Genomic DNA, 26,489 nt, shown 5'->3' with positions numbered 1-26,489 from the left:
CTTTCCACGAGCCAATACCCTAGCTCCCTTTGTAACCTTCCAAGTACCACCAACAAATAGTATTGCATGTCTTTCATTATCAAGTTGTCCAACAGAAATCAAATTCCTCCTCAGGTCAGGAATATGTCGAACCTTCTCCAGTAACCAAACAGACCTATTGGGCAACGATATCCGGACGTCTCCTATACCTACAACATCCAAGGTTGAACCATCAGCCAAATACACCTTACCAAAATCACCTGCAACATAATTCTGTATGATTTCTCGGTGTGGAGTGGTATGAAACGAAGCTCCTGAATCCAAAACCCAATCATCAAGTGGACTGTCTACTACAAGAAGTAATGCATCATGTACCTTTTCTGTTACAACATTAGCAGAATCATCTTCATTCTTCTTCTTAGGGCTTTTGCATTGCCTTTTAAAGTGACCTGTTTTCCCACAATTCCAGCATTGTACTTGTTGGCCTGATCTAGATTTGCTTCTGTTCCAATTAGAATTTCTGGAATTTGATCTACCCCGATTTGAATTTCTGTCATTATCTTTGCCTGTTGTCTCAAGGTTTAGGGTAGAACCAGATCTTAAGGTTTCACCTGCATCTCTTCGACGAATCTCCTCAGCCATAATTAAATCTCGTATATCATTGTACTTGAGTTTTTCCTTTCCTGTAGAATTGCTTACTGTCATCCTCATTGTCTCCCAACTGTTTGGCAAAAAAGGTAAGACGATCATAGCACGAATCTCATCATCAAAATCAATTTCCACAGACGACAATTGATTTGTGATTGTATTAAATTCATTCAGATGTTGTGCTATTGATGCATTCTCTGCCATCTTCAAATTAAACGATTTCTTCATCAAATGCACCTTATTGTTTGCGGACGATTTTTCATACATACCGGAAAAAGCCTTCATCAAATTTGCTGTGGTCTTTTCCTTTACAACATTATGTGCAACAGACCTAGACAGAGTTAACCTAATAACTCCTAGAACCTGTCTGTCAAGAAGCGCCCATTCCTCAGCCTTCATACTCTCAGGTTTTATTCCCAAAAGAGGCAGATGCAATTTCCTCCCATAGAGATAATCTTAAATCTGCATCCTTCAATACGCAAAGTCAGTGCCATCAAACTTTTCTATTCCAGACGCTTTTCCAGCTTCATCTATCATTGCTCCCACTCAAACCTAACCCTAGGCTCTGATACCAGTTGTAGGGAATTAAACAGAATTCCTAACCTCTGAGAAACAAAAAATAAAGAAAAACACACGTAAAAAAAAAAAAAAAAAAAAATCACACGCACAAGACAGTATTTACGTGGTTTGGCAATATGCCTACGTCCACGGAGTTGCAAGGATATCACTATTATCAAGGAAGAATACAGAGTATAACCTCTACGACTACAATGTTTTTTCTCTATATATAACACGACAACAACACCACACTCAAAAACCCTAATTACAAAAGGTGGTTCCACAGTGGGCTAAACGTGCCTAACATGCCTCAATAAATCTCTCATTAAAAAGTCATGCAATGTTATTTGGGTCGAGTCGTCAAACTGGATCAAACAAAACTAGGCTCCACAAAGCCCAACACAACATCCAAAAGTTTCTTTTTTTTTTTTTTTGTTTTTCTTTTGTTCTTTCTTCAGCATTTAAAGGAGGTGTTAGTGAAATTGAATGTTAGGCTTTGTGGAACTGTGTCAGGGGATATTCCGGCGGCCACCGGTGAAGATGTGGAGCTTGCTGTGGATGCTGCCCGAAGAGCCTTTGCCAGGAATAAGGAGGCAAATTGGGTTAACGCGCCTGGTGTTGTTCGTGCTAAGTATTTGCGTGCCATTGCTGCCAAGGTATCCAAATTTGTGCGCTGCTGATCAATTTGAATACAAACTACTTGGTTTTCATTTAGGTGCGAGATTTTCTTGGGGTAGTCCCATTGATGGTAGGCAGGATGCTGGAAAGAATTTGAAAGTAAAGTACAATCTCAAGGCTGATTATGCGTTCTTGCCTTTTCATTTGCATGCAGATAAGAGAGAGAAAGTCTGAATTGGCCAAACTCGAGGCAATTGATAGTGGAAAACCTCTGGATGAAACAACATGGGATATTGTATGTTTGAGGACCTATAGTGTTTTTTCAAGTTATCTATCCTGTACATTGTCTTACATCCTTGGTAATGTTGTGCAGGATGATGTTGCTTCTTGTTTTGAATACTTTGCAGACCATGCAGAAGCTTTAGATGCATAGAAAAAGGCTCCATTGCCACTTCCTATGGAGACATTTAAGTGACATGTTTTTAAGGAGCCCGTTGGTGTTGTTGGATTGATTACACCATGGTATTTTTCTTATTGATTTCTTTGTTGATCATCTATGTTATCTTTCTTTGCTTTTTCATCTTTTTTTGTTGTATCACTTTGTTAGTTAATGCAGGTCGTTTGTTAGGCCAAGCACATCTTTACTATTTCCTTAATTGTTTTCTTGTATAAGTGAAAAGAGTGCAATTTACATGTGTAATCAATCAATTTGATTTCCACTTAAAAGTTCTTAACTTTGATACTTGTTTTGAACTTCATATGATCTTCATGCACATGGTTTGTTTTTCATTTACTTGGTATTGTGCAGAACATTATATTTTTTCATCAATAACAAAATTGAAAAAATGAATTGTTTTGGGTAATTTGACATCTTCTGGGTATTAATCTTTGATCTGAGCATTCCTACAAATGCTTTGTACTTATTGCAACTCATCATAGATGTCGCACATTTAAATTAGGTAACAGTCTAACTTGCTTCTTGATATTGTGAATTTATGACAACGTTCAAAAAATCGACTGAGTCGTATCCGCCTTGAAGTGGACCGCGACGAGTCCGATACCAGATACCTAGATTCGGCTTGAATCGGATGGACTCGGATGAGTCGACCGATATTCCGAGTTAACTCGGTCAACTCGGGGAAAAAAATTCAATAGATTCTCTGCAAAAAGCCCCACAACAAATCTTGATTTTTTAGAGAAATCAGATATTCCTCTACAAAAGAAAACCTATGAAACCTATGAAAATTTAAAAAAAACCCGTGAAGATTTGAAATAAACCTGTGAGTCCGTGACCCTTTCAAAAACCTTTAAAAAGAGGCTCGGTTGAAGAAATCCACCATTGTCGGAGTCTATAATCTTCATCTTTGGTGCGGTGCCTGGTGGAAGGTAGCAGATCGTGGTCCAATCGTCTGAGAGCGAGAGACTGCGTCTTCGTGGTTTGGGGAAGAAGACATAGGGTTGCATCAGTGCATCAGAGCATCTTCGTGGTGTTGCTGTGTTGGGGAAGAAGAAGAAGAGGGCAAAACGTCTTCGTGGTGTTGCTGTGTAGGGGCTGTTACTGTTTTGGGGAATAAGAAGAAGATAGAGACAAAACGCGGTGTTGCTGGGGAAGAAGAAGGAACAGAGGGCAGGGGGTTAGGGCAGCTTGGGCAGCCTGGGCAGGGAGTTTGACTGGTAGGTAACAAATAAATATATGAATTCATTTGAAATAAGCACCTCATAAACTCAGTGGAGTATTAATGCCTACATTAGTTTGCTGCTCTCTTATACCCTCTTGATTGGGTCGTGTTAGAAAACTTGAAACCACAATTAATGTGGTGTGTTTTTTAGTTTAGTGTAGACTTATATTGAATAATTTAATTCAATCATAGAATAGGTTAGAAGAAGCAGATAGCGAAATCTTTTAATACTTTTATTACTTGATTTAATAGGATTTAGTCCTGCAAATCTTAATGGAAGTCAAGTGTTCCTAATTTATATGATATATTATTCCTTTTCAATTTAATATATGTAATCTCTATATATAATTGAATATTGTTGCTATATATAATTTGTTATTCATTTTCAAATATTGTTGCCATATATCTTATAAACTAAATAAGATATAATTAATAATTTTAAATTATTTCATGAATTTTTTAATTTTTAAAAATAATTTTGAAATTAAAAAACCAATCTAATTAATTACATATAAAATAATTTTTTTTTATAATATTATGTTGATAATTCAATTCTAAATGAGTACATGGAATGAAAAATTTGACTCATTTTTAAAAAGTTAAATTTTATTAATTATTCAATTTAAATAAAATATTATGAAAAATTATTAGTTTAAATATTTATTATTAATTTTTAACCCAAAAAATGATAAAGATGTTAATATTTTTATGTTTCTAACATATGCTAAAATAGTTTTTTTTTTTTATAAAAATAAAATAAAATTAACCTATAATTTTATTTAATATCATATATATAATATGTTATTCCTTTTCAAATTAATATATATATATAATCTTTATATATGGTTTGATTTGTTGCTATATATAATCTATTATTTCTTTTCAAATACTAAATAAGACATAATTAATAATTTTAAATTATTTCATGAATTTTTTAATTTTTAAAAATAATTTTGAAATTAAAAAACCAATCTAATTAATTACATATAAAATAATTTTTTTATTATAATATTATGTTGATAATTCAATTCTAAATGAGTACATGGAATGAAAATTTTGACTCATTTTTAAAAAGTTAAACTTTATTAATTATTCAATTTAAATAAAATATTATGAAAAATTATTAGTTTAAATATTTATTATTAATTTTTAACCCAAAAAATGATAAAGATGTTAATATTTTTATGTTTCTAGCATATGCTAAAATAGTTTTTTTTTATTTATAAAAATAAAATAAAATTAACCTATAATTTTATTTAATATCATATATATAATATGTTATTCCTTTTCAAATTAATATATATAATCTTTATATATGGTTTAATATGTTGCTATATATAATCTATTATTTCTTTTCAAATACTAAATAAGACATAATTAATAATTTTAAATTATTTCATGAATTTTAAAATTTTAAAAAATATAATGTACAAGAAATTGTCTTGAATACTTTAAAAATATCACTCAATTTTCTATTAGTATAAATAAATTTACATTATATTAGTGACAAAAAATTTCCCTATTACTCAATTACATTAATACTATATTGCAAAATTAAATTACTATACAAAATTAATCATTATTGAAAATTTTTTCTTCAAATAATCATAAATGATTTAATAATACGGAATGAAGGGTATGCATTTACATGGTCAATTACATTGATTTTAATTTAAAAAACATATAAATAAGTGGAAAACAAAATATGATGAACTTATGTGAGATAGTGTTTATTGTTTTTTTAGTACAATTTATTTTTATATGGCAACAATATGAAACATATAAGTGAGTGGAAAATTGAATATTATAATTCTTATATAAATGTGTTTATACATGGTTAGGTTAAAATTTCAAAATGGCTTCAAAACATGATATTGGTTGGGAGCATGCAGAACATGTTGGTGGTAGTAGAAGAACCACAAAGTGTAAATATTGTGGGAAAGTTATACATGACGATATAACAAGATTAAAGCAACACATTACACATATATCTGGACAAGTGGAAGGATGTCCACGTGTATCGGTAGAAGTGTCACATAGTGTTAGACAATATATGTCTAATACTTTAAAAGAAAAAGCACAGTTAAAGAAAAAAAAAAGAACGACTTTTGAATTCCTTAAATAGAGATAATTTCTATGAAATTGATGAGGGTGATTCTGATGATGACATTGAGGAAGTTGCTATGGCTGATTTTGAAAGAAGACAAATGAAACAAGCAATGAAAGAAAGTCGTCAAATTTTTTAAGAAGGTGGACAAGAGCATCAGCAAGGTGGTAGTTCCTCACAACCTTCTAATGTTAGGATTAAGCGCGGACTGACACGTAGTTTCAGTGTAAAAGAAGGAGCTAGCATACCTCTAAAAGGAATTGATCTCTACATATTCCCATCAAAGCATAAATCAATAAAAAGCTTGTTTTCTACTGAAGGCGTGAAGAAAGTGGGTAAAGCTATTTCTAAATTATTTCTCTTTAATGCAATACCCTTTAATGCAGCTGATAGTGGGCCTTACTATAAATCAATGATTGATACCATAACAAAAGTAGGTCCATGCATCAAGGGTCCCACGGGATACCAAATTGGAAATACATATTTGGAAGAGGAGGTGAAAGAACTTGAGGTATACATAAAAACATTGAAGGCTAAATGACCTATATATGGGTGCACAATCATGTGTGATGGTTGGAGTTCTAGGACTAGAAAGCCTATCATCAATTTCATGATTTATTGTGATAGAAGTATGATATACCATTCTTCAGTTGACACTACCAACATACCTAAGACAGCAGACTACATCTTTTCCCTTGTGGATAAAGTTGTAGAGAAGGTTGGGGAGGAAAATGTTGTTTAAGTAGTCACTGATAATGAGGCAAGTTTTAAAGCAGCCGGTATGTTGTTGATGGAGAAGCGAAAGCATTTGTTTTGGTCTCCTTGTGCAGCCCATTGTATTGATTTAATGCTTGAAGATATTGGAAGCATGAAGTAGATTAAGGAGACATTAGATCAAGCTAAGATGATCACATGATTTATTTATAATAGCTTGAAAGTGGTGAATTTGATGAAAGTGTTCACCAAGGATAGAGATCTGTTAAGGCCAGGAATAACCCGTTTTGCCACTGAATTCATTTCACTTGAGAGTCTTATATGTTATGAGGCTGATTTGAAGAGAATGTGCACAACAAATGAGTGGCGTGAATTCAATAAAGATAGGAGCAGAAAAAGTGTAAGAGATAAGGTATCCAACCTTATCTTAATTGATCGATTTTGGAGGAAGGCCGGAGAAGTTCAAACCATCATGGAACCTCTTGTCAAAGTATTGAAATTGGTTGATCAAGATAAAAAACCCACACTATCAATCATTTATGAAGCAATGGATAGAGCTAAATTGACTATCAAGGCATCGGTCAAACAATGGGAAAAGTATTGGGAAGTCATTGATAGAAGGTGGGAAGGTCAATTGCACAGACATTTGCATGCTGCAGGAAATAAAAAAATTCTTTATATATTTTTTATTAATTTTTTCAAGTACAAATTATTATAAACTGATCATTATTTAACTTATGGTAGCATATTTTTTAAATCCAATGTTCCAATATTCAAAGCATTTCTCCAACCATCCGGAAATTAAAGTTGGATTAAAGAAGGTTATCAAGAGATTAGAGCCAGATTTGGATAGACAAGCAAAAGCTATTAACGAGGTATAATAATAGTTTGTGACCTTTATATAATGCATTTTGTATATGTAATGTGCATTAACAAAAAAAAAATTGTTAATGATGTAGGTGAAATTATTTGTTGACGACCAAGGAGAATTTGGAAGTGCACTCACAAAGAAAGCAATAAATCAATCTCTTCCAGGTACTCAATACATTTATGTCTATTACAAATAAGAAGTTATCATCATTTTTTGTTAAATATATCATAGTGATTAATAAGTATGCATTTTCTTTATTATAGCTGAATGGTGGAACAACTATGGCGACGAAGGTCCATATCTACAAAAGATTGCTGTTAAAATTTTAAGCCAAACTTGTTCTTCATCAGGTTGTCAAAGAAATTGGAGCACATGGTCATTGATTCACACAAAGTTGCGCAATCGTTTGGCAGTGAAAAAGTTGCATAAGTTAGTTTATGTGCACTACAATATGCGACTTCGAGTTAAGAATTTGATGCAAGAGCGAAGCAATGAAGATTTATACAATCCAATTGATTTGAATCATATCTTTAATGATGATGATATATTAGATGAGTGGATACGAGAAGGAGAAGAGTCTATTTTATCATCTGATAATTTGGATTGGTTGGATAAAGGTTTTCCCACTAATGAAGAAGGTAGAGAAAGAGATATTGATTCCCATCGTAAAGGTAAGGCTTCTAGAACAATTTCTTCAAGTTCTAGTAGTGATGATGGTGACAATAGGGGCAGTAGGCGGGGTGGTGGCACTAGTGGGGGCAATAGAGGAGTTGGTGGCACTAGTGAGGGTACTGGGGGAGATGGTAGCACTGGGGGCGGTTATGTTAGTCAAGTAGATCCTGGCATGTCATGGGCACAAGGAGGTGAAAATTACTATGCCACACAAGATACAGATCATGGATATCGACTAGGGATATGGGAACAACGAAAGCATTTGAAAAGACTAACTACATTTCCCAGCGATGATGATTATTCTAGTGGGCATGATTATCATAGATCAAATCATCACCGTATTGATGAACACTTACAAAATTTGGATATAGGATCAAGGTCGTATTTCAAAGGGGTAGATGATAAATCATATCACAACTTTAGAGACCGTGATAGCTCTTCCAGTACCTTTAGTAGAAATGATTTTAATCAATTTCCAATGATGCATCCAGAGGGATATTCAAATACTGGAACACGAGCTAGTGACTCATATGGATATGATCAATCTTCTAGTAGCAGTAGCATTGCTTATCGAGGTTTTGGATACTATCAAGCTGGTGTTGATCCTGAACAGCCTTTGAAACCATATTTTCCTGATTATGGATCATCAAGCCAATCATCTCACCCACCATATTTGAGTTATGAACCACTCTTTCAATCATATCCTCACTACGGGAATTGCCACCCCAATTTGTATGCTCGTCATAGGACTGATGATGATGATGATGATTTTGAACCCCCTCGTCATTCAACATGGAATTGATTGTTGTATTGTATGTGTTGTTAGTAAAAATGTTATTATATTTGAAATAAAATAACTTTCTTTTTATTAGCATTATCATAAATAACTTTGAGCAGATACTTTTATAATTATTTAAATAATGTTAAATGTGAGACAATTTTATTTTATTAATTTTTTGAGCTTATTTAGTTGTATATATTTTTTTGATGATTTACATAATATTTTTATATTTTTTTGAATTTTCTAATTAGCTTATTTTACGTATCGCCCGATACCAGGCTGATACACCGAGACCGATACGCATCGGGACCCTCAGAGTCAATGACCGATACCGCGACTTTGAACCATGATTTATGATGACTAATGATACACTTGGACGGTGGTATGCAGTCCCAAGAAGATTAATCAACCAAAATCTGTACTTTGTTATTGATTTTATTTGGATGGTTGAATAAAAGTTTAGTCAACCAACCTTGAATGTTAGGAAGCTGGAACCAGTGGCACAGTGAAAAATCGTTGTTTGATTGTTGACAAGAATGATTTGTGTTTGTGATACTCATGGATTACTGCTGTCAAGGTTCTTCATGTCTAATAAACTAACAAATGGTCTTTTCTTTCTTCTTTGTTTCAGGAATTACCCGCTGCTATTGGCTACATGGAAAGTAGCTCCTGCCCTGGCTGCTGGTTGTGCAGCAATACTAAAGCCATCCGAGTTGGCTTCTGTGTATGTCCTTGTTGGTTTATATTGACATTGTTCTGTTGTGTTGGATTCTCTTGTTGTACTCCTATTGACATATGTCTGTTTCAGGACTTGTTTAGAGCTAGCTGATGTGTGTATAGAGGTGGGTCTGCCATAACTGGATTGGGCACTGAAGCTGGTGCACCATTGGCATCTCATCCCCATGTTGACAAGGTGCAATTGACTTAGATTCATTAATAACTGCATGAATCTATATGTTTCTCTATATCCTGGAAATTTGGCAATTGCCATATAATTATGGTAAGTGTGCCATGTTGTAACAGCAAACATATTAATTTTCAACAGATTTCATTTACTGGAAGCCCTGTTACTGGGAGCAAGATCATGACAGCTGCAGCTCAATTGGTGAAGGTATGTTTAAATTATAATCTAATTGTTGTACTTATTGGCAATGCCTGTGGTTTTCTCTCTTTCCTTTTTTTCTTTTTCCCTGGCGTTTTTTTCTTTACCGTTCTGATTTGTTGTGCTTTATTGGCAGCCTGTTTCATTGGAGCTTGGTGGAAAGAGTTCCATTCTTGTGTTTGAGGATGTTGACCTTGACAAGGGTTAGTGCCTTCTGTAGTACAATTTTAAGTTCATAACTTCTTTCATTTTCATTTTAAATAAATCATATGATGAGAGTTTTCTGGCATTTCAAGCCTTGAACAGTAGAAGAATAAACATATGTTTTTTGGGATGTTGGTATCATTAAATATTTACCCCCTCTGATCTATCATGCAAAAGCTGCTGAATGGACTGCCTTTGGTTGCTTTTGGACAAATGGCCAAATATGTAGTGCAACTTCTCGTCTTCTTGTGCAAGTAAGTATTATATCAAAAATCATGTTCTATCCAAACATTTCAATGACTATTTAAATCTACAAACTTTAAACATGTTATCAACTTATTTGCTGCTTTTTTGGGCTGACATTTAGGCATGCATCAGGATATGGCATGCAAGCTATAATCTGTCTGTTATTATTAATTGTTTTAACTATAGTCTTTGTATATCGGTAGTGTATTAGAATGTTAAAAAATAAATGAATAAATAAATAATGGGTTAAAACATTGATCTCTGCAAGACATGCCCTGGGAAGTGGCTCCTCTTTTGTTGTGTCTTTCAATTTCTTGCTGCATGAAACAAACAGAGAATATTAGCTTATCACTTGCCAATTCTTCCTTTGATTCAGTTCCTTTCTTGCAATCAAGTAAGCCCATAATATATGGATGATATACACTGCAAAATTATGGCTCCACCAATCTCTCTTTCCCTCTCTCTATCTCTCTCTCACATATGAATCCCTGCATGTGCTTGAAGCCTAACACCCATTAGAATTTTTATGAAGAATGACATCTATATCCTTCTTTCTGAAATAAATAATGGATTAAATTTTTTAAAGGTACATATAGAAAACAAGATTGTGAAACTTTATCCAGCATCCTTTCTAATGAATAAAGTCTTTCATGCTACAAAGCAAACTAAGAGCATAAAAGTTGTTTCATCTTTCATTTGTCTTTGCATTTAGTTTATCTAGTTTTTGTTGATTTCTTTTCCCTTGCTTATCAAGAGGTATATTCTCCTACAATTATCTCCAGGAAAGCACTGCAGCAGAATTTTTAGACAAGCTTGTGAAATGGACCAAAAATATCAAGATTTCAGATCCCTTGGAAGAAGGTTGTAAACTTGGTCCTGTTGTCAGCAGAGGGCAGGTAAGTTGCTATATTCAATCCTTGTAGTTCCTCTTCCTTTTATTTTGTTTCTTTTTTGCTCCAAAATTCGTAGAAATTTTTTATAACTGGGAGGGGTCATACTTCATTCTGTATTATTTTCCCCTGATGCTTTTCTTTCTATTAATTTCACCCATTAATAGAACACTATAAATTTTATATTTATTTCATTGTATAACTAGACCATCAGTGATGTGTTGTATCTGGTCGTGCTTATGTAGAGGTAATAAGCATTGTGGTTACAAATTCGAAAGTCAAGAATTACCCAGCCTTAATGATTCTTTCAATATTTCAAGCATGACTTGAATATCTTTGGTTGGGACTATATCAGGACGACATATCTGTTTGTACTTTCCTGTAATGGATTATATGGTATAGAAAGACTGCTACTAAAAGATCCTTCGTCTTGCTATAAGTATCTGGAAGTGGGATGGTTTTGATGAGCTTGATGATTTTTTTTTTTTTATCTATTTTTTAAATCAATTTAATGAAAAAACTGTCTATTATATGACTCTTGATATTTCCACCTGTAAAACTTACTGTGCTGACTGCCTAAGTTCCACAATTTCTTGTTTGATGATCACGAACGTCTCACATGATCCCTATGTGCATTAACAATATTCCTCATTAATTTTTATTTTTATTTTTATTTTTTTATGGAGTTAAGATGTGAAAATATTTACTATGTATTTCATTTGCTGCAGTATGAGAAGTTATCAGAGTTTATTTCAACAGCTACGAGTGAAGATGGAACAGTATTGTGTGGTGGGGGTTGTCCCCAGGTAGAATGTTTTGATTGTCAACATCACTGTTGCTTCTTTCTGAATTGTAGTTAAGATTTTATTATTTTGCAAATAATGGCAGCATTTGAAGAGGGGTTTCTTCATTGAACCAACCATTATAAGTGATGTGACTACCTCCATGCAAATTTGGAGAGAGGAAGTTTTTGGACCTGTCCTATGTGTTAAAACACTTAGTACTGAAGATGAAGCCATTGAACTAGCAAATGACAGCTCGTGAGTTGATTTGTTTGTTTGAAAATGAAGTTTTATCTGAGAACCTGTTTGGGTTGTGTTTCTTGCCTTCTTTGTCTGGTTTGTCAAGTTACAATTCGGTGATGTTTCACAGTTATGCCTTAGCAGGTGCTGTAATTTCAGATGATCTGGAGAGGTGTGATCGTGTGTCAAAGGTGAGATTTTATTGTATTTATATTGTTAGAAATATAGAATAATTGTATTCTATTCTGTGAATAAAAGAGTATACATCAGTGCCTTTATATAGGAGGCATATATGTGTAGTACAAGGGTGCAGTACAAAGGTGTAGTACAAGTGTAGTACAAAGGTGTAGTACAAGTGTATAGTACAAGTACTATACAAGTAACCTAACTGGGCCCCTGGGCCTAGAGCCCACAATACAATATACTTTAACAGCCCCCCTCAACTTCAAGGTGGATGTGAGACCAACTTGAGGTTGTCAACTAAATCACGAGTGCGTCTCTTAGGAAGAGACTTGGTGAAGATATCTGCAAGTTGATCTTTGGAGGAGACGGAGAAAAGCTTAAGAGCACCATGGAGAAGATGATAACGGATAAAATGACAATCAATCTCGATGTGTTTAGTCCGTTCATGAAAGACATCATTGTGAGCAATATGAATAGCACTCTGGTTGTCACAATAAAGAGGAGTAGCAGAGGAGGTGGATACACCCAAATCCTTAAGGAGCCATCTTAGCCAAAGGAGCTCAGATGTGGTATCAGCAAGGGCACGATATTCTGCTTCAGTACTGGAGCGGGCCACAAAGGTTTGTTTCTTACTTCGCCAAGAAATCAAAGAAGAACCAAGGAGAAAGCAATAACCTGTAGTGGACCTGCGATCAGTAGGATCTCCTGCCCAATCAGCATCTGAGAATGCACGGAGTACAAGAGGAGACTGGGCTGAGTAGAAAAGGCCATGAAAAAGGGTACCCTTCAGGTATCGAAGAATGCGCAGAACAGCAGCATAGTGAGTTGATCGTGGAGCAGACAAATACTGGCTCACCTGATGAACAGCATAGGAGATGTCTGGACGAGTAACTGTGAGGTAAACTAAGCTGCCAACCAATCGTCTGTAAAGAGAAGGATTAGACAATGGTTTCCCCCCCAAGGGTGTCAGATGCGCATTAAGTTCAACTGGAGTGTCAACTGTTTTGCTGTCAGTGAGCCCAGCTTGAGACAACAGGTTAGAAGCATACTTGGCTTGAGTAATATAAAGACCATCTGTGGAATGAGTAATTTCAAGACCCAAGAAATAGCTGAGATGTCCAAGATCTTTCATCTCAAACTGCTGATTGAGAAAATCCTTGAGTTCTTGAATGCCACTAAGGTCATCACCAGTTATGATCATATCATCCACATAGAGAAGAAGCAAAATAGTGCCTTTATCAGTACGACGAAGAAATAAGGCAGAATCATATGGACTGGCGGTGTAACCCAAGCGAAAAATAGTGGAGCTGAACTTGGCAAACCAAGCACGTGGGGCTTGTTTGAGACCATAAAGTGCACGTCGAAGATGACAAACCTTGTTTGATTCAATAGAGAGACCAGGAGGAGGTTGCATATAGACTTCTTCACTCAGATCCCCATTAAGGAAGGCATTTTTAACATCCATCTGAAAAAGATCCCATTTACGAGCAGCAGCAACAGCTAAGAGAGCAAGAACAGATGAGATACGAGCAACTGGAGCAAACGTCTCTTCATAATCAATCCCATACTCTTGTGTAAAACCTTTGGCAACAAGACGAGCCTTATAGCGCTCAACGGATCCATCAGAGCGAGTCTTGATCTTATAGATCCACTTACAACCAACCACAGACTGTCCAGGAGGGAGAGTAACCAGGTCCCAAGTATGGTTTTTGGTTAATGCATCAAGTTCCTCTTTCATTGCAATCTGCCATAAAGGGTCAGTAGAGGCCTCACGATAGGTTTGAGGCTCGTGAAGTGTAGCAAGGGCAGTGTAACAATGATAGTCAAGGAGGTGTGGAGGAATGGATCTTACCCGGGTTGAGTGGCGAGGTGGAATGTCTTGTGGAGGATCTTCAGGCAGAGCAGGAGCAGGGGACCCAGGCTCAAAGTGGGGTAGCTCGTGAATAATCTGTTCATCTGCAACCTGTCTAGGAGAAGCATCAAAGATATCTGGAGAGAAGTCTAAATGAAGATCAAAAGTATTTGCAGAAGGAACAAGAGACTCATCGGGAAAGATTTCTAAAACAGAGGAGTTAGTCAAGGAAGAACGAAAGTGAGAGAGTTCAACAAACAATCGATGTTCCCAAAAGATAACATTACGAGAAACGCGAAGACGATGAGAAACAGGATCATAACACCTATACCCCTTTTGAGTTTCGCCATAACCAAGAAAACAACAGAGTCTAGATCGAGGCTCAAGTTTGTTGTGCTCATGAGGCTGAAGAAGAACAAAGCAAGCGGATCCAAAGGAGCGAAGGTGATGATAGTTAGGGGGTGACCCAAAGAGACGCTCATATGGAGTCTGATTATGGATGACAGTACTTGGAATGCGGTTAATTGCATGAACAGCATGAAGACTGGCTTCACCCCAAAATGGGGCAGGAATTTTCGCAGAAAGAAGTAAAGCACGAACAGTGTCAAGAATATGACGAAGTTTTCTTTCGGCTCGACCATTTTGCTGAGAGGTACCTGGACAGGTTAGATGATGGATAGTACCATAGGAATGTAACAGAGTTTGAAATGCATGTTGAGTATATTCAAGAGCATTATCAGATCGAAAGGTTTTGATACGTTTGGAGAATTGAGTTTCAACCATTTTTGCAAAGTTGCTATATATTGATAAAATTTCAGAACGAGATTTCATAGGAAAAATCCAACTATAACGAGAGTAATCATCAATAAAAACAACAAAATATCGAGATCCACCAATACTAGCAACAGGAGAAGGTCCCCAAACATCAGAATGAATTAACTCAAAAATACTTTTAGAAATGGAGTCACTGTTATTGAAAGGCAAAGCTGGTTGTTTTCCTAACTGACATGAAGTGCAATCAAAATTGTCTTTAGACACAGAACCCAACAGACCTCTAGACACTAACTGTTGTACCCGAGAAGATGGTGCATGACCAAGACGAGAATGCCAAAGCGCAAGAGAAGGTAAGGAAGAAACTGCAGCTGTTGCAGCAGCAACAGAAACAGGAGCAACAGGTGGAAGATGAAGATTGTTCACGGGAAACATACGCCCAACTCTAGGACCGGTCCCAAGCTCCTGCCCCGTCCTCGGATCCTGTACAATACACCCAGAATAGTAAAAAATAAGGCGATAACCGAGTTCAGCTAATTGTCCCACAGAGCACAAATTATAGGATAGGTCAGGTACGTGAAAGACTCCAGGAACAGAAAGGGTAGAGGTTGAAACAAAACCTAGACTATTTCCATGCATGGTGGAACCATCGGCTATATGAATATTTAGAGGATGTGGTGCAGGGTCAAGGTTGGTGAACAGGGATGAGTGAGGTGTCATGTGATTGCAGCAGGCAGAATCAAAGAGCCAAGTTTGAGACTTACCAGGTAGAACAGATAAGGCAGTGGAAAGAGATGCATTACCAACCATACGAACAGCCTGAGCTATGATCTCCTGTAGTTCAGTGGAAGAGAGGTTGATAGTAGATCCAGAAGACTGGGACGTGGAAACCGTTGGCGGAGTAGGTGCAGTATTAGCAACAGCAGCAGTGGATTTGTTACGACGGTAACAAGTCTCAATGGTGTGGCCAGGACGCTTGCAATAGTTGCAGAACTTCTTGTTGGTTTGCTTGCGACGATTGCTAGAGCCAGAAAAATCACCTAATTGCTGAGGTTGCTCTAGCCCACAATACAATATACTTTAACATATATCATGAGCAATCACCCATTTCTGAATAATCATAAAGACTGCATGGAGACTATCTAGTTCTGGAAATGTCAATTATATATCTTCTTTTTGCTTCTCTGCAGGCCCTTAATGCAGGGATTGTATGGGTCAACTGCTCACAGCCATGCTTCTACCAAGCTCCATGGGGAGGCAATAAGCGTAGTGGTTTTGGGCGTGAACTAGGGCCATGGTATGTCCTGATTTCCCTGGATCAGAATTGTAAAGTAGACAGGTTCAAAATATTTTCTTGAGCAAGGCTATCAGTTACCATATTGAAAAAGCATCCATTTTCCTCTCATCCTCGTATACAAAATTTCTTCCTCTGTAATAAGTCTTCGTATCTTCTAAAAGGATATGTTTTTGGTTTAGCATTTTCAACCTAATAGATAAGACGTTTTGAATTTTCTTAGGCACATGGGCACAAGAAAATCTGAGTTGAATATATGAACTCTAAAATGGATCCAAAGATGTTAATACTATCATATGACTCGGCGCATTTAGCACTGTTTTCTGATTATACTAATGATAATCTTCCTTTCTTCTATCCTTTCAATGCAGGGGACTTGATAACTACTTAAATGTGAAGCAGGTCACTCAGTACATCTCCAGTGAACCATGGGGCTAGTACCAGTCTCCTTCAAAGCTGTGAAAATTTCTTCAGACCCTGAAACAGAAAACCTCTGATGTGTCTATCTTGGGAAAGAAAGCAGTACCATGAGAGGGCCATCATCTAGTGAAGATGATGTTAGGATGACTGCAACAACGATACAATAGCAGAGCTAGTTTGTTGTTGAGTAGGGGCAAGACTCTATATCTATAATCTATATTTCCTTATATTTTCTATAGCTTGTATTTTTTCTATAGTTAAGTCTTATATACATAAGAAGGGAGCATGAAAATTTTTTATTTGCCTTGCCTAATCTAATTTCGGGGAAGGAAGATTTGGTTCTTTTATCTTGTTGATAGAGGTTTCCTAATTACTAATCAGGAATATGGGTAAAAAAAAAAAAAATCCTGAGAAAAAAAAAAAAAAAACTATTTGCAACATTTGATTCTTTCTACGATTCGATTTTATGTCACTAAAGAAAACTCCATTTTTCTGATTTTACTTTAATTCTGATAAAATAACTACTTGTTTAACACAAATAAAATAATTGAACTTAATGCTCTACTTGATTTTTTTTGGATTCAAAGGAAAGAATGTGTGAAGCTAAAATAACTCACTTAGAACACTCTTTAAAGTATTTTGTGGTACGATTGGATCGAATAAGCCTTTATGGAATAAATATTCAGCCACTTGTGAACCTTCAAGTACTATTTTTTTCAATGTTTGTTCAATTATCTTTTACCCGCAAATGCAATGTAGGAATCAGGTTTGGCAATAATGATATCTCCAACATAATGATAATCATATAAAATGGAAGATATTTTAGTCATTTGCATCAAGTTCAAACTTCCTTCTTGCATATGTGATAAAATAGCAGAGCTAGTTTGTTGTTGAGTAGGGGCTTATACTGTTTGCAATAAAACAGCAGAACTAGGTCATTATTTGGTTTGTTTTCTTCTGTTTGCACTGGCTAAAAATCATAATAGGTCAGCTTGAGGGGTAGATGGTATTGAAAATTGAACGATATGGAGTTGAACCACAGAATTATCCATTACCATTTTGTATCTTGTGCAGTCTCTTCATCTTCTGCGAGTTGAAGAAGCATCCAGGTAGACCTGTGCCACAGTTTTTACTTTGATCGACCTTAATCCAACCTATTTCTTAAGAAGTATTTTGTGCAACCTATTTCTTATGATCCTTAAATTTAGAAAAAATTATTCTATATTTATTTTATTTGTTTTACCACCTTGATGTCCCTTAATCACGAGGCGTGGAGATGTTTAAAGGATGGGCAGCAATCTACGACCAAAATCACCTAGAAAATAGGGAAAATGACAGCCTAAAACATACTAGGATGTGATGCAATCTATTACTAAAATCACCCAATAAGTAAGTAAATTATTTTGGAAAATAAAAAATATGTTCTGCCCACTTTCCCATACCACATAAAAATTGCCCACAACAGTGGCAGAGGCACGCAACTAGAGCAGTGGGTGGAGATGGAGACTAAAATACCATGTCGGCAGCTCTTCATCGACGGCAAATGGGTTGAACCCATCACGAAGAGGCGCATCCCCGTCATCAATCCCGCCACTGAGCAGACCATCGGTTGTTTCCCTCTCTCCCTCCTTGTATATGGATTATGTGTATGCTTTGATTGGATTCAGTGCTCAAGATTTATTTAGACTTTGTTTTAGTGCGATCGGTAGTTCATTTCTGTAATTATTATCTCTGTTATCGATGATCGAAGATCAAAGTTTTTGGTAGGTGGGTCTTTCATGAATTCTTTGTTTGGTTGGTGGGAGGATGTGGGGAGAGTAAGAAGACTGAAAACTTGAATATGGGGTTTTCGTTTCTAGGGCGTTAGTGAACTAGAGCATAGTATTACAGTAGTACTAGTTCTTTTGTAGCCGAGTGGGGTTTTGCGTTGATTGGAACTAAGGTGACAGTAAACAACATCAGCGATTTTCTTTTTTCTTTCCTTTTTGCCTTGTTTTCTTTTTCAGCATTTAAAGTAGGGGTTAGTGAAATTGAATGTTGGGATTTGTGAATCTGATGTCTGGGGATTGTCGAACTGCGTCAGGCCTTATTCCGGCGGCCACTGGTGAAGATGTGGAGCTTGCTGTGGATGCTGCCCGAAGAGCCTTTGCCAGGAATAAGGGGGCAGATTGGGCTAAGGCGCCTGGTGCTGTTCGTGCTAAGTATTTGCGTGCCATTGCTGCCAAGGTCTCTAAATTTGCTTTATGTTGATCTATTAGAATATAAACTACTTGGTTTTCATTTGGGTGCAAGATTTTCTTGGGGTAGTCCCATTGATGATGGGCAGGATGCAGTAACTTCTTATTCAAATTCATTTAGGTCCTATGAAGTGATAAATTTGAAAGTAAAGAACTATTTCAAGGCTGATTATGCATTCTTGCCTTTTCATTTGCATGCAGATAACAGAGAGAAAGACTGAATTGGCCAAACTAGAGGCACTTGATTGTGGAAAACCCCTGGATGAAGCAGCATGGGATATTGTATGTTTGAGGAACTATAGAGTTTTTTCAGGTTGAGTTTTCTGTATATTGTCTTATATCCTTGTTAACATTGTGTTGTGCAGGATGACGTTGCTTCTTGTTTTGAGTACTTTGCAGACCACGCTGAAGCTTTAGATGCACAGCAAAAGGCTCCTTTGTCACTTCCTATGGAGACATTTAAGTGTCATATTCTTAAGGAGCCCGTTGGTGTTGTTGGATTGATTACACCATGGTATGTTTCTTATTGATTTCTTTGTTGAGCATCTATGTTATATTTCTTTGCCTTTTCATCTTTGTTTGTTGTATTACTTAGTTATTGGATGCAGGTCGTTTGTTAAGTCAAACACATCTTTACTCTTTCCTCAATTGCTCTCTTGTATCAGTGAAAAGAACCTTATTTACATGTGTCATCAATCAATTTGATTTCCACTTAAAGTTGCTAGCTTTGATATTTGTTTTAAACTTCACCTGTTCTTAATGTGCATAGTTTGTTTTTTTATGTACTTGGTGTTGCCCTGAACAATGTATTTTTCATCAGTAAGGAAATTTAAAAAATGAATTTTTTTGGGTAATTTGACATCTTCTGGATTATGAATTGGTACTTTGATCTAAGCATTTCTCCAAATGTTTTGCACTTATTGCAACTCATCACAGATGTCTTGCTCTTAAATTAGGTAGCAGTCTGACTTGTTTCTTCATGTTATGAATTTATGATGCACTTGGCCCTGGACATTTTTGCTTTCCTATAATTGGCCTGGCAGAATTGAGCTCATTTTGTATGCACTTAATTGTAATTACAGGGCTTTAAAAAAAATTGGTGGTATGCAGTCCCAAAATGATTACTCAACTAACCTTCTTACTTTGTTAATGATTGATTTGGATGGTGGAATAAAAGGTTAGTCAACCAACCTTGATTGTTAGGAAGCTGGAACCAGTGGCAGGGTGAAAGATGGTTGTTTGGTTGTTGACAAGAATGATTTGTGTTTGTGGTACTTGTGAATTATTGTTATCAAGGAATATTATGTCTAAAAAACTAACTAGTGGTCTTTTTTCTCCTTTGTTTCAGGAATTACCCACTACTGATGGCTACATGGAAAGTGGCTCCTGCCCTAGCTGCTGGTTGCACAGCAATACTAAAGCCATCTGAGTTGGCTTCTGTGTATGTCCTTGTTGGTTTATATTAGCGTTGTTCTTTTGTGTTGGGTTCTCTTTGTTGTACTCCTATCAACATATTTCTGTTCCAGGACTTGTTTAGAGCTGGCTGATGTGTGTATAGAGGTGGGTCTGCCACCTGGCGTCCTTAATATTCTGACTGGACTGGGCTCTGAAGCTGGTGCTCCATTGTCATCTCATCCCCATGTTGACAAGGTTCAGTTGACTTAGATTCATTAATAACTGGATGAATCTGTATGGTTCTCTATAACCTGGAAACTTAGCAATTTCCATATATTATGTTAAACATATTAATTTTCAACAGATTGCATTTACTGGAAGCACTGTTACTGGGAGCAAGATCATGACAGCTGCAGCTCAATTGGTGAAGGTATGTTTAGATTATAATTTAACTGTAGTACTTATTGGGAATACCTGTGGTTTTCTTTGTTTCCTTTTTCCCTTTTTTTGTTTTTCTTTTTATTTTTTGTCAGTATTTTACCTTAGTGTTCTGATTTTTTATTTATTTATTTATTTTATTTTATTTTTTTTGTGGTTGATTGGCAGCCTGTTTCATTGGAGCTTGGTGGAAAGAGTCCCATTCTTGTGTTTGAGGATGTCGACCTTGACAAGGGTTAGTGCTTTCTGAAGTACAATTTTAAGTTCTTAACTTCTTTCATTTTAAATGAATCGTTGGCATTTCAAGCCTTGAACAATAGAAGGAAGAACAAATGTTTTTTGGGATGTTAGTGTCATTATATATTTACTCCCTCTTACCTATCATTCATTCAAACAGCTGCTGAATGGACTGCCTTTGGTTGCTTTTGGACAAATGGCCAAATATGTAGTGCAACATCTCGTCTTCTTGTGCATGTAAGTATTATATCGAAAATCACCTCCTATCTAGACATTTCCACGACTAGTTCCATTTGTAGTCAGTTACTTTCCTTCTCATTTCTGTTTACTGAACATGTTCTAGCTCCTTAGCTCTTGTTTTCTATTATTTCACCATTTTTGGGTAAGCTTGGTTTTAATTACCCAGCATTAAGAAGGATATATCAGGACGGACATGAACCTTTGTTTAAGCACAGAAGTTGTCTGGACTCTTCAAAAGATATTGTGATTCATTGTGAATATAAACTTGCATGCTTAGTCTAGAAACCTTAAACATGTCATCAACTTATTTGCTGCTTTTTTGGGCTGATATTGAGGCACGCATCAGGATCTGGCATGCAAAACCTTAATCTTTGTCTGTTATTATTGATTGTTTTAACCATAATTATTAATAATGTGTTAGAATTGTGAAAAAATAAGTAAATAATGTGTTAAAACATTCACATGGGCAAGACATGCCCTGGGAAGTGGTGCTTCTTTTGTTATGTCTTTCAATTTCTTGTTGCATTAGACAAACAGAAAATCTTGGCTTATCACTTGCTTAATTTTCTTTTACACAGTTCCTTTCTTGCAATCAATTTGGCCCATGATGTATGGATATGATATACACTGTAAAATTTTATAATTCCATCAATCTCTCTTTCCCTCTCTATCTGTCTCACATATGCATCCATGCATGTGCTTTATGCCATTGAAATTTTTCTGAAGAATGACATCTATATCCTTCTTTCTAAAATGTATAATGGATTAAATTTTTTATAGGTACATATAGAAGATGAGATTGTGAAATTTTATCCAGCATCCCTTCTGATGATTAAAGTCTTACAAGCTACAAAGCAAACTAAGAGCATAAAACTTGCTTCATCTTTCATTTGTCTTTACATTTAGTTTTTAGCTATATTCTGTTGATTTATTTTCCATTACTTATCAAGAGGTATATGCTCCTATAATTATTTTCAGGAAAGCATTGCAGCAGAATTTTTAGACAAGCTTGTGAAATGGACTAAAAATATCAAGATTTCAGATCCCTTTGAAGAAGGTTGTAGACTTGGTCCTGTTGTTAGTAGAGAGCAGGTAAGTTTGCTACATTCAATACCTGCAGTTCCTCTTGCTTTTATTTTGTTTCTTCTTTGCTCCAAAATTCGTAGAAATTGTTGATAACTGGAGGGGTTGTACTCCATTCTGTATTATTTTCTCCTGATGCTTTTCTTTCTATTAATTTCACCTAATGGATTAATATGTCACTAAATTTTATATTTCTTTCATTGAATAAGTAGACCATCACTAATGTGTTTTATCTGGTTGTGCTTGGGTAAAGGCAATAAGCAATGTGGTTACAAAGTCATAAGTCAAGAATTACCCAGCCTTAATTATTCTTTCAACATTTTAAATATAACTTGAATATCTTTGGCTGAGGCTATACCAGGATGATATATCCGTTTGTACTTCCCTGTAATGGATTACATGGTATGGAAAGACTATGCTACTAAAAGATCCCACATCTTGCTCTAAGTATCTGGAATTGGGATGATTTTTATGTTGAAAGCTTGATGGATTTTTTTTTTAAATCAATTTAACGAAAAATTGTCTATTCTATGCGCCTCTTGATATTTCCACCTGTAAAACTTACTGTGCTGACTGCCTAAGTTTCCCAACTCACCAAATAACTGTTGCATGCAGTTTCAGTTTGATGGTCATGAATGTCTCACATGATCCCTATCTGGATTAACAATATTCTGCATTAATTTTTTTTGATGGAGTTAGGATGTGAAAGTATTTACTATTTATTTCATTTGCTGCAGTATGAGAAGATATTGAAGTTGGTTTCAACAGCTAAGAGTGAGGGTGCAACAATATTGTGTGGTGGGGGTCGTCCCCAGGTAGAATGTTTTTCTTGTCAACATCAGCTTTGCTTCTTTCTGAATTTGTTGTTAACGTTATATTACTTTATAAATAATGGCAGCATTTGAAGATGGGGTTCTACATTGAACCAACCATTATAAGTGATGTGACTACTTCCATGCAAATTTGGAGAGAGGAGGTTTTCGGGCCTGTCCTTTGTGTTAAAACATTTAGCTCCGAAGATGAAGCCATTGAACTAGCAAATGACACCCAGTGAGTTGATTTGTTTGTTGAAAATTAAGTTTTATCTGAGAACCTGTTTGGGTTGTGTTTCTTGCCTTCTTTTTCTGGTTTATCCAGCAACAATGTGGTTATCTTTCACAGGTATGGCTTAGCAGGTGCTGTAATTTCAAATGATCTGGAGAGGTGTGAACGTGTGTCAAAGGTGAGATTTTATTGTATTTATATCATGAGTAGTCACCCATCCCTGAATAATCATGAAGACAGCAAGTATTGGAGATCATGTAGTTCTGGAAATGTCAACTATATATCTTTCTTTTTGCTTCTCTGCAGGCCCTTAATGCAGGGATTGTATGGATCAACTGCTCACAGCCATGCTTCTGTCAAGCTCCATGGGGAGGAAACAAGCGTAGTGGTTTTGGGCGTGAACTAGGGCCACGGTATGTCCTGATTTCCCTGGATCAGAAGTGTAAAGTAGACAGGTTCAAAATATTTCTTGAACAAGGGCTGTCAGTTACCAAATCGTTAAAGCATCCATTTACCTCTCAACCTCGTATATAAAATTTCTTCATCTATAACACATGTTTATTTTTTATAAAAGTATATATGTTTGGTTGAACATTTTCAAACTATATGATGACATGTTGCAAATTTTGTCAGACACATGAGCACCAAAAAAAAAAAAAAAATTGAGTTGAACATATGAACTCTATCATGGATCCAAAGATGTTTGTATTATCTTATGATGCTGCATTCAGCACTGTTTTCTGAACATGCTAACGATAATCTTCCTTTCTTCTATCCTTCCAACACAGGGGACTTGATAATTACTTAAGTGTGAAGCAGGTCACTCAGTACCTCTCCAATGAACCATGGGGCTGGTACCAGTCTCCTTCAAAGCTGTGAAAATTTCTTCAGACCCTGAAGCAGAAAACCTCTGATATGTCTAACTCAGAACAAAAAGCAGTACCATGAGAGGGGCACCATCTAGTGAAGGTGATGGTTTTTTGTTGACTGCAATGATAATAAAGTAGCAGAGCTAGTTTGTTGTTTAGTGTGACTTATTCTGTTTGCAATAAAACAGCAGAACTAGCTTGTTATCGGGCATGTTTTCTTCTGTTTGCTCTAGTTAAAAATCATAATAGCTCACCTTGAGGGGTTGACAGTATTGAAAATTGAACAATATAGAGGTGAACTGCAGAATCGTCCATTACAATTTTGTATTTTGTGCAATATCTTCATCCAGGTAGACCTGTCTCACAGTTTTTGCTTTGATTGACCTGACCTTAATCCAACCTTCTTAATTATGAAGTAGCATCATACTCTTGCTATACTCTCCCACACAAGAGAGTACAATTTTTCCAGGATAAGCTGTTGTGTTTGGCAGTTTGTCAAGAACTAAAACACAATTCAGGGAATGTGATTCTTTGAATTAAATATTGAATATATTTTATTGTATTTTCAATATTATTGTCAATCCTTCCAAAAATGAAATCAAGATATTTAGAAACCCCAAAAACCTGAATCCAATACCTCATCCACTGGGCCAGACCCATGGTGATATGAACAGACTCTTGGCAGAGCAGGCACATGGATAGATGGAGACCCACATGGTCATATGATTGTTTGCTTTGTGAATTGATTATTCCACTGATTCCATCCTTTCCCAGTTCTGGGTGTTAGCTTTTGACATGGGGAATAAGGATGTGAATGAAGATGAATCATAATATCACATAAAAATTTTGAGTAATTAAAATCCCACTAAAAAGGGAGAAATTAGTGTTCATGCTAATAAATTTTTTATTTTTATTCTTGTTTTAAAAAATAATTTAAACATGCGAACGAAGAATGAAATTGATTTTCTTTATTCAATCATTTCAAATTTGATCTTTTATGAGCATAATTTGAAAGATGATAACAAAACAAAATGTGGTTTATAAGAATGAAATTGATTTTCTTGGTTCAATTATTTCAAATTTGATCTTTTATGAGCATAATTTGAAAGTTGATAACAAAATAAAATGTGGTTTATAAGAATGAAATTGATTTTCTTCATTCAATCATTTCAAATTTGATCTTTTATGAGCATAATTTGAAAGTTGATAACAAAACAAAATGTCGTTTTCGGGTTTTAAGGTTTTAGAATTATTCATTCTAGCATGTGTAAAAGCTGGATTTTCTTAATCATTTTCAAAGTATTTGGGGAAATTTATTGAATTTTGAAATTGAAGATTTTGGAATTCGTGCATCTTTTTCATATTCTATTTGCAATTTTATTAAATTGGAAGAACGTACCCATTTCCGACTTCCGAGTGGTGACAAAAAACTGACCCTTTCAAAAACTATATTCAGTTATGCTCGTTTTAATGTGATGATTGTATTTTTACTATTTTACCCTTTTAACTACTTTCCCAAAAGATATTGAGAGTGCGTTTGATAATGATTTTAAGAAGTGTTTTTAACGTTTGTAACACTTAAAAATTTTCATTTTTCAAGTATTAAGAATGTCTGAAACACTTCCTATAATCACTTTCAAACACGCTATGAATTTTAGATCTTGGAATCTGCCTTCAACTTTTTGCCTTCTTGGTTAAGGCACAACAATATAAATGATTTTTTTATTTAATTTCTGGTCCATGAGAAAGTTTATTATGATGTGAATTATATATAAGGAAGAAACTGATTATGTAATTATCATCTATGTCTACTTCCAAAATAAGATATTTTTTTTCTTTTTCTTTTTTTAATTGTTTTTTATGTATGATAATAACAAACTCCTTTACAAGAATATTTTCCATTAGGAAATTGTCGATGATTTTCCAACTGACTTAAAAAAATAGAATATGAAATGCTTTTCAATAATCTCGGCATTGTGTCAAATTTCTAAAATTAAAACAAATTCAAAAGTCTTCCATATTATTTCACCCCCACACCTTTCAAATACCATCAACACCAGTTAAGTCTGAGTGTTAATTATAGGAATAGATTTAGTCATTCTATATTGTCCATTGTAGGGGATTTTTTAATAAGTTAGCACTTTGTGCAATCACAATCCTAATAAAATGCATTCTGACATCAATATATTTGGTTATCTCATCGAACATCTAATTTTGAATCAAATGTATGACACTTTGGCTATCACAATACACAATAGTCAACTCTTGTTGTAAGCTTTAATCGCCAACTAGACTTTTAAGTCAAATAGCTTCTTTTATTACTTTTATGGTTGTC

The 26,489-nt window shown here is 35.4% G+C and overlaps 2 protein-coding genes and 1 pseudogene across 3 annotated transcripts; 2 read left to right on the top strand and 1 right to left on the bottom strand.

Annotated features, from left to right (window-relative positions):
• The first annotated feature begins 1,383 nt into the window (after nucleotides 1-1,383).
• Nucleotides 1,384-12,324, top strand: LOC100251899 (aminoaldehyde dehydrogenase 2, peroxisomal-like; annotated as a pseudogene).
• A 2,388-nt stretch (nucleotides 12,325-14,712) lies between these two features.
• LOC132252768 (uncharacterized) lies at nucleotides 14,713-16,193 on the bottom strand. The gene is made up of 3 exons (XM_059733961.1): nucleotides 16,139-16,193; nucleotides 15,662-15,955; nucleotides 14,713-15,380 (listed from the first exon to the last, which is right to left on the bottom strand). The coding sequence occupies exons 1-3, from the start codon at nucleotides 16,191-16,193 to the stop codon at nucleotides 15,343-15,345; spliced, it is 387 nt and encodes a 128-aa protein (XP_059589944.1). The 3' UTR covers nucleotides 14,713-15,342.
• A 1,120-nt stretch (nucleotides 16,194-17,313) lies between these two features.
• On the top strand, nucleotides 17,314-24,474 carry LOC100246770 (aminoaldehyde dehydrogenase 2, peroxisomal). Of its 2 annotated transcripts, XM_002283654.5 has the most exons (15): nucleotides 17,314-18,219; nucleotides 18,695-18,837; nucleotides 19,050-19,130; nucleotides 19,214-19,362; nucleotides 20,197-20,289; nucleotides 20,375-20,498; nucleotides 20,608-20,673; nucleotides 20,850-20,916; nucleotides 21,079-21,155; nucleotides 22,137-22,250; nucleotides 22,979-23,056; nucleotides 23,140-23,291; nucleotides 23,403-23,463; nucleotides 23,592-23,698; nucleotides 24,074-24,474. In XM_002283654.5, the coding sequence occupies exons 1-15, from the start codon at nucleotides 18,111-18,113 to the stop codon at nucleotides 24,162-24,164; spliced, it is 1,512 nt and encodes a 503-aa protein (XP_002283690.1). In that variant the 5' UTR covers nucleotides 17,314-18,110; the 3' UTR covers nucleotides 24,165-24,474. The 2 variants fall into 2 exon arrangements, with proteins under 2 accessions (XP_002283690.1, XP_059590002.1); XM_059734019.1 differs by lacking the exon at nucleotides 24,074-24,474 and having other exon boundaries at nucleotides 17,760-18,219; nucleotides 23,592-23,959.
• The last annotated feature ends 2,015 nt before the right edge of the window (nucleotides 24,475-26,489 follow it).

The sequence above is a fragment of the Vitis vinifera genome, chromosome 17 (genome assembly GCF_030704535.1).
Source record: "Vitis vinifera cultivar Pinot Noir 40024 chromosome 17, ASM3070453v1".
Taxonomy (NCBI): domain Eukaryota; kingdom Viridiplantae; phylum Streptophyta; class Magnoliopsida; order Vitales; family Vitaceae; genus Vitis; species Vitis vinifera.
This window is presented reverse-complemented; position numbering and strand designations above follow the sequence as displayed.

What these genes read in the sequence shown, in the direction of transcription:
- LOC132252768 (XM_059733961.1), bottom strand. Translation starts at nt 16,193, where the DNA reads ATGGCCCTAGTTCACGCCCAAAACCACTACGCTTATTGCCTCCCCATG. An exon ending in TTGCCTCCCCATGGAGCTTG is followed by an intron (nt 15,956 to 16,138) that starts GTAGAAGCATGG and finishes ATTGTGGGCTAG; the next exon opens with AGCAACCTCAGCAATTAGGT. An exon ending in TGCCTTATCTGTTCTACCTG is followed by an intron (nt 15,381 to 15,661) that starts GTAAGTCTCAAA and finishes TGTATTGTACAG; the next exon opens with GATCCGAGGACGGGGCAGGA.
- LOC100246770 (XM_059734019.1), top strand. Translation starts at nt 18,111, where the DNA reads ATGGAGACTAAAATACCATGTCGGCAGCTCTTCATCGACGGCAAATGG. An exon ending in TGCGTGCCATTGCTGCCAAG is followed by an intron (nt 18,838 to 19,049) that starts GTCTCTAAATTT and finishes ATTTGCATGCAG; the next exon opens with ATAACAGAGAGAAAGACTGA. An exon ending in GTGGTGGGGGTCGTCCCCAG is followed by an intron (nt 23,057 to 23,139) that starts GTAGAATGTTTT and finishes AAATAATGGCAG; the next exon opens with CATTTGAAGATGGGGTTCTA.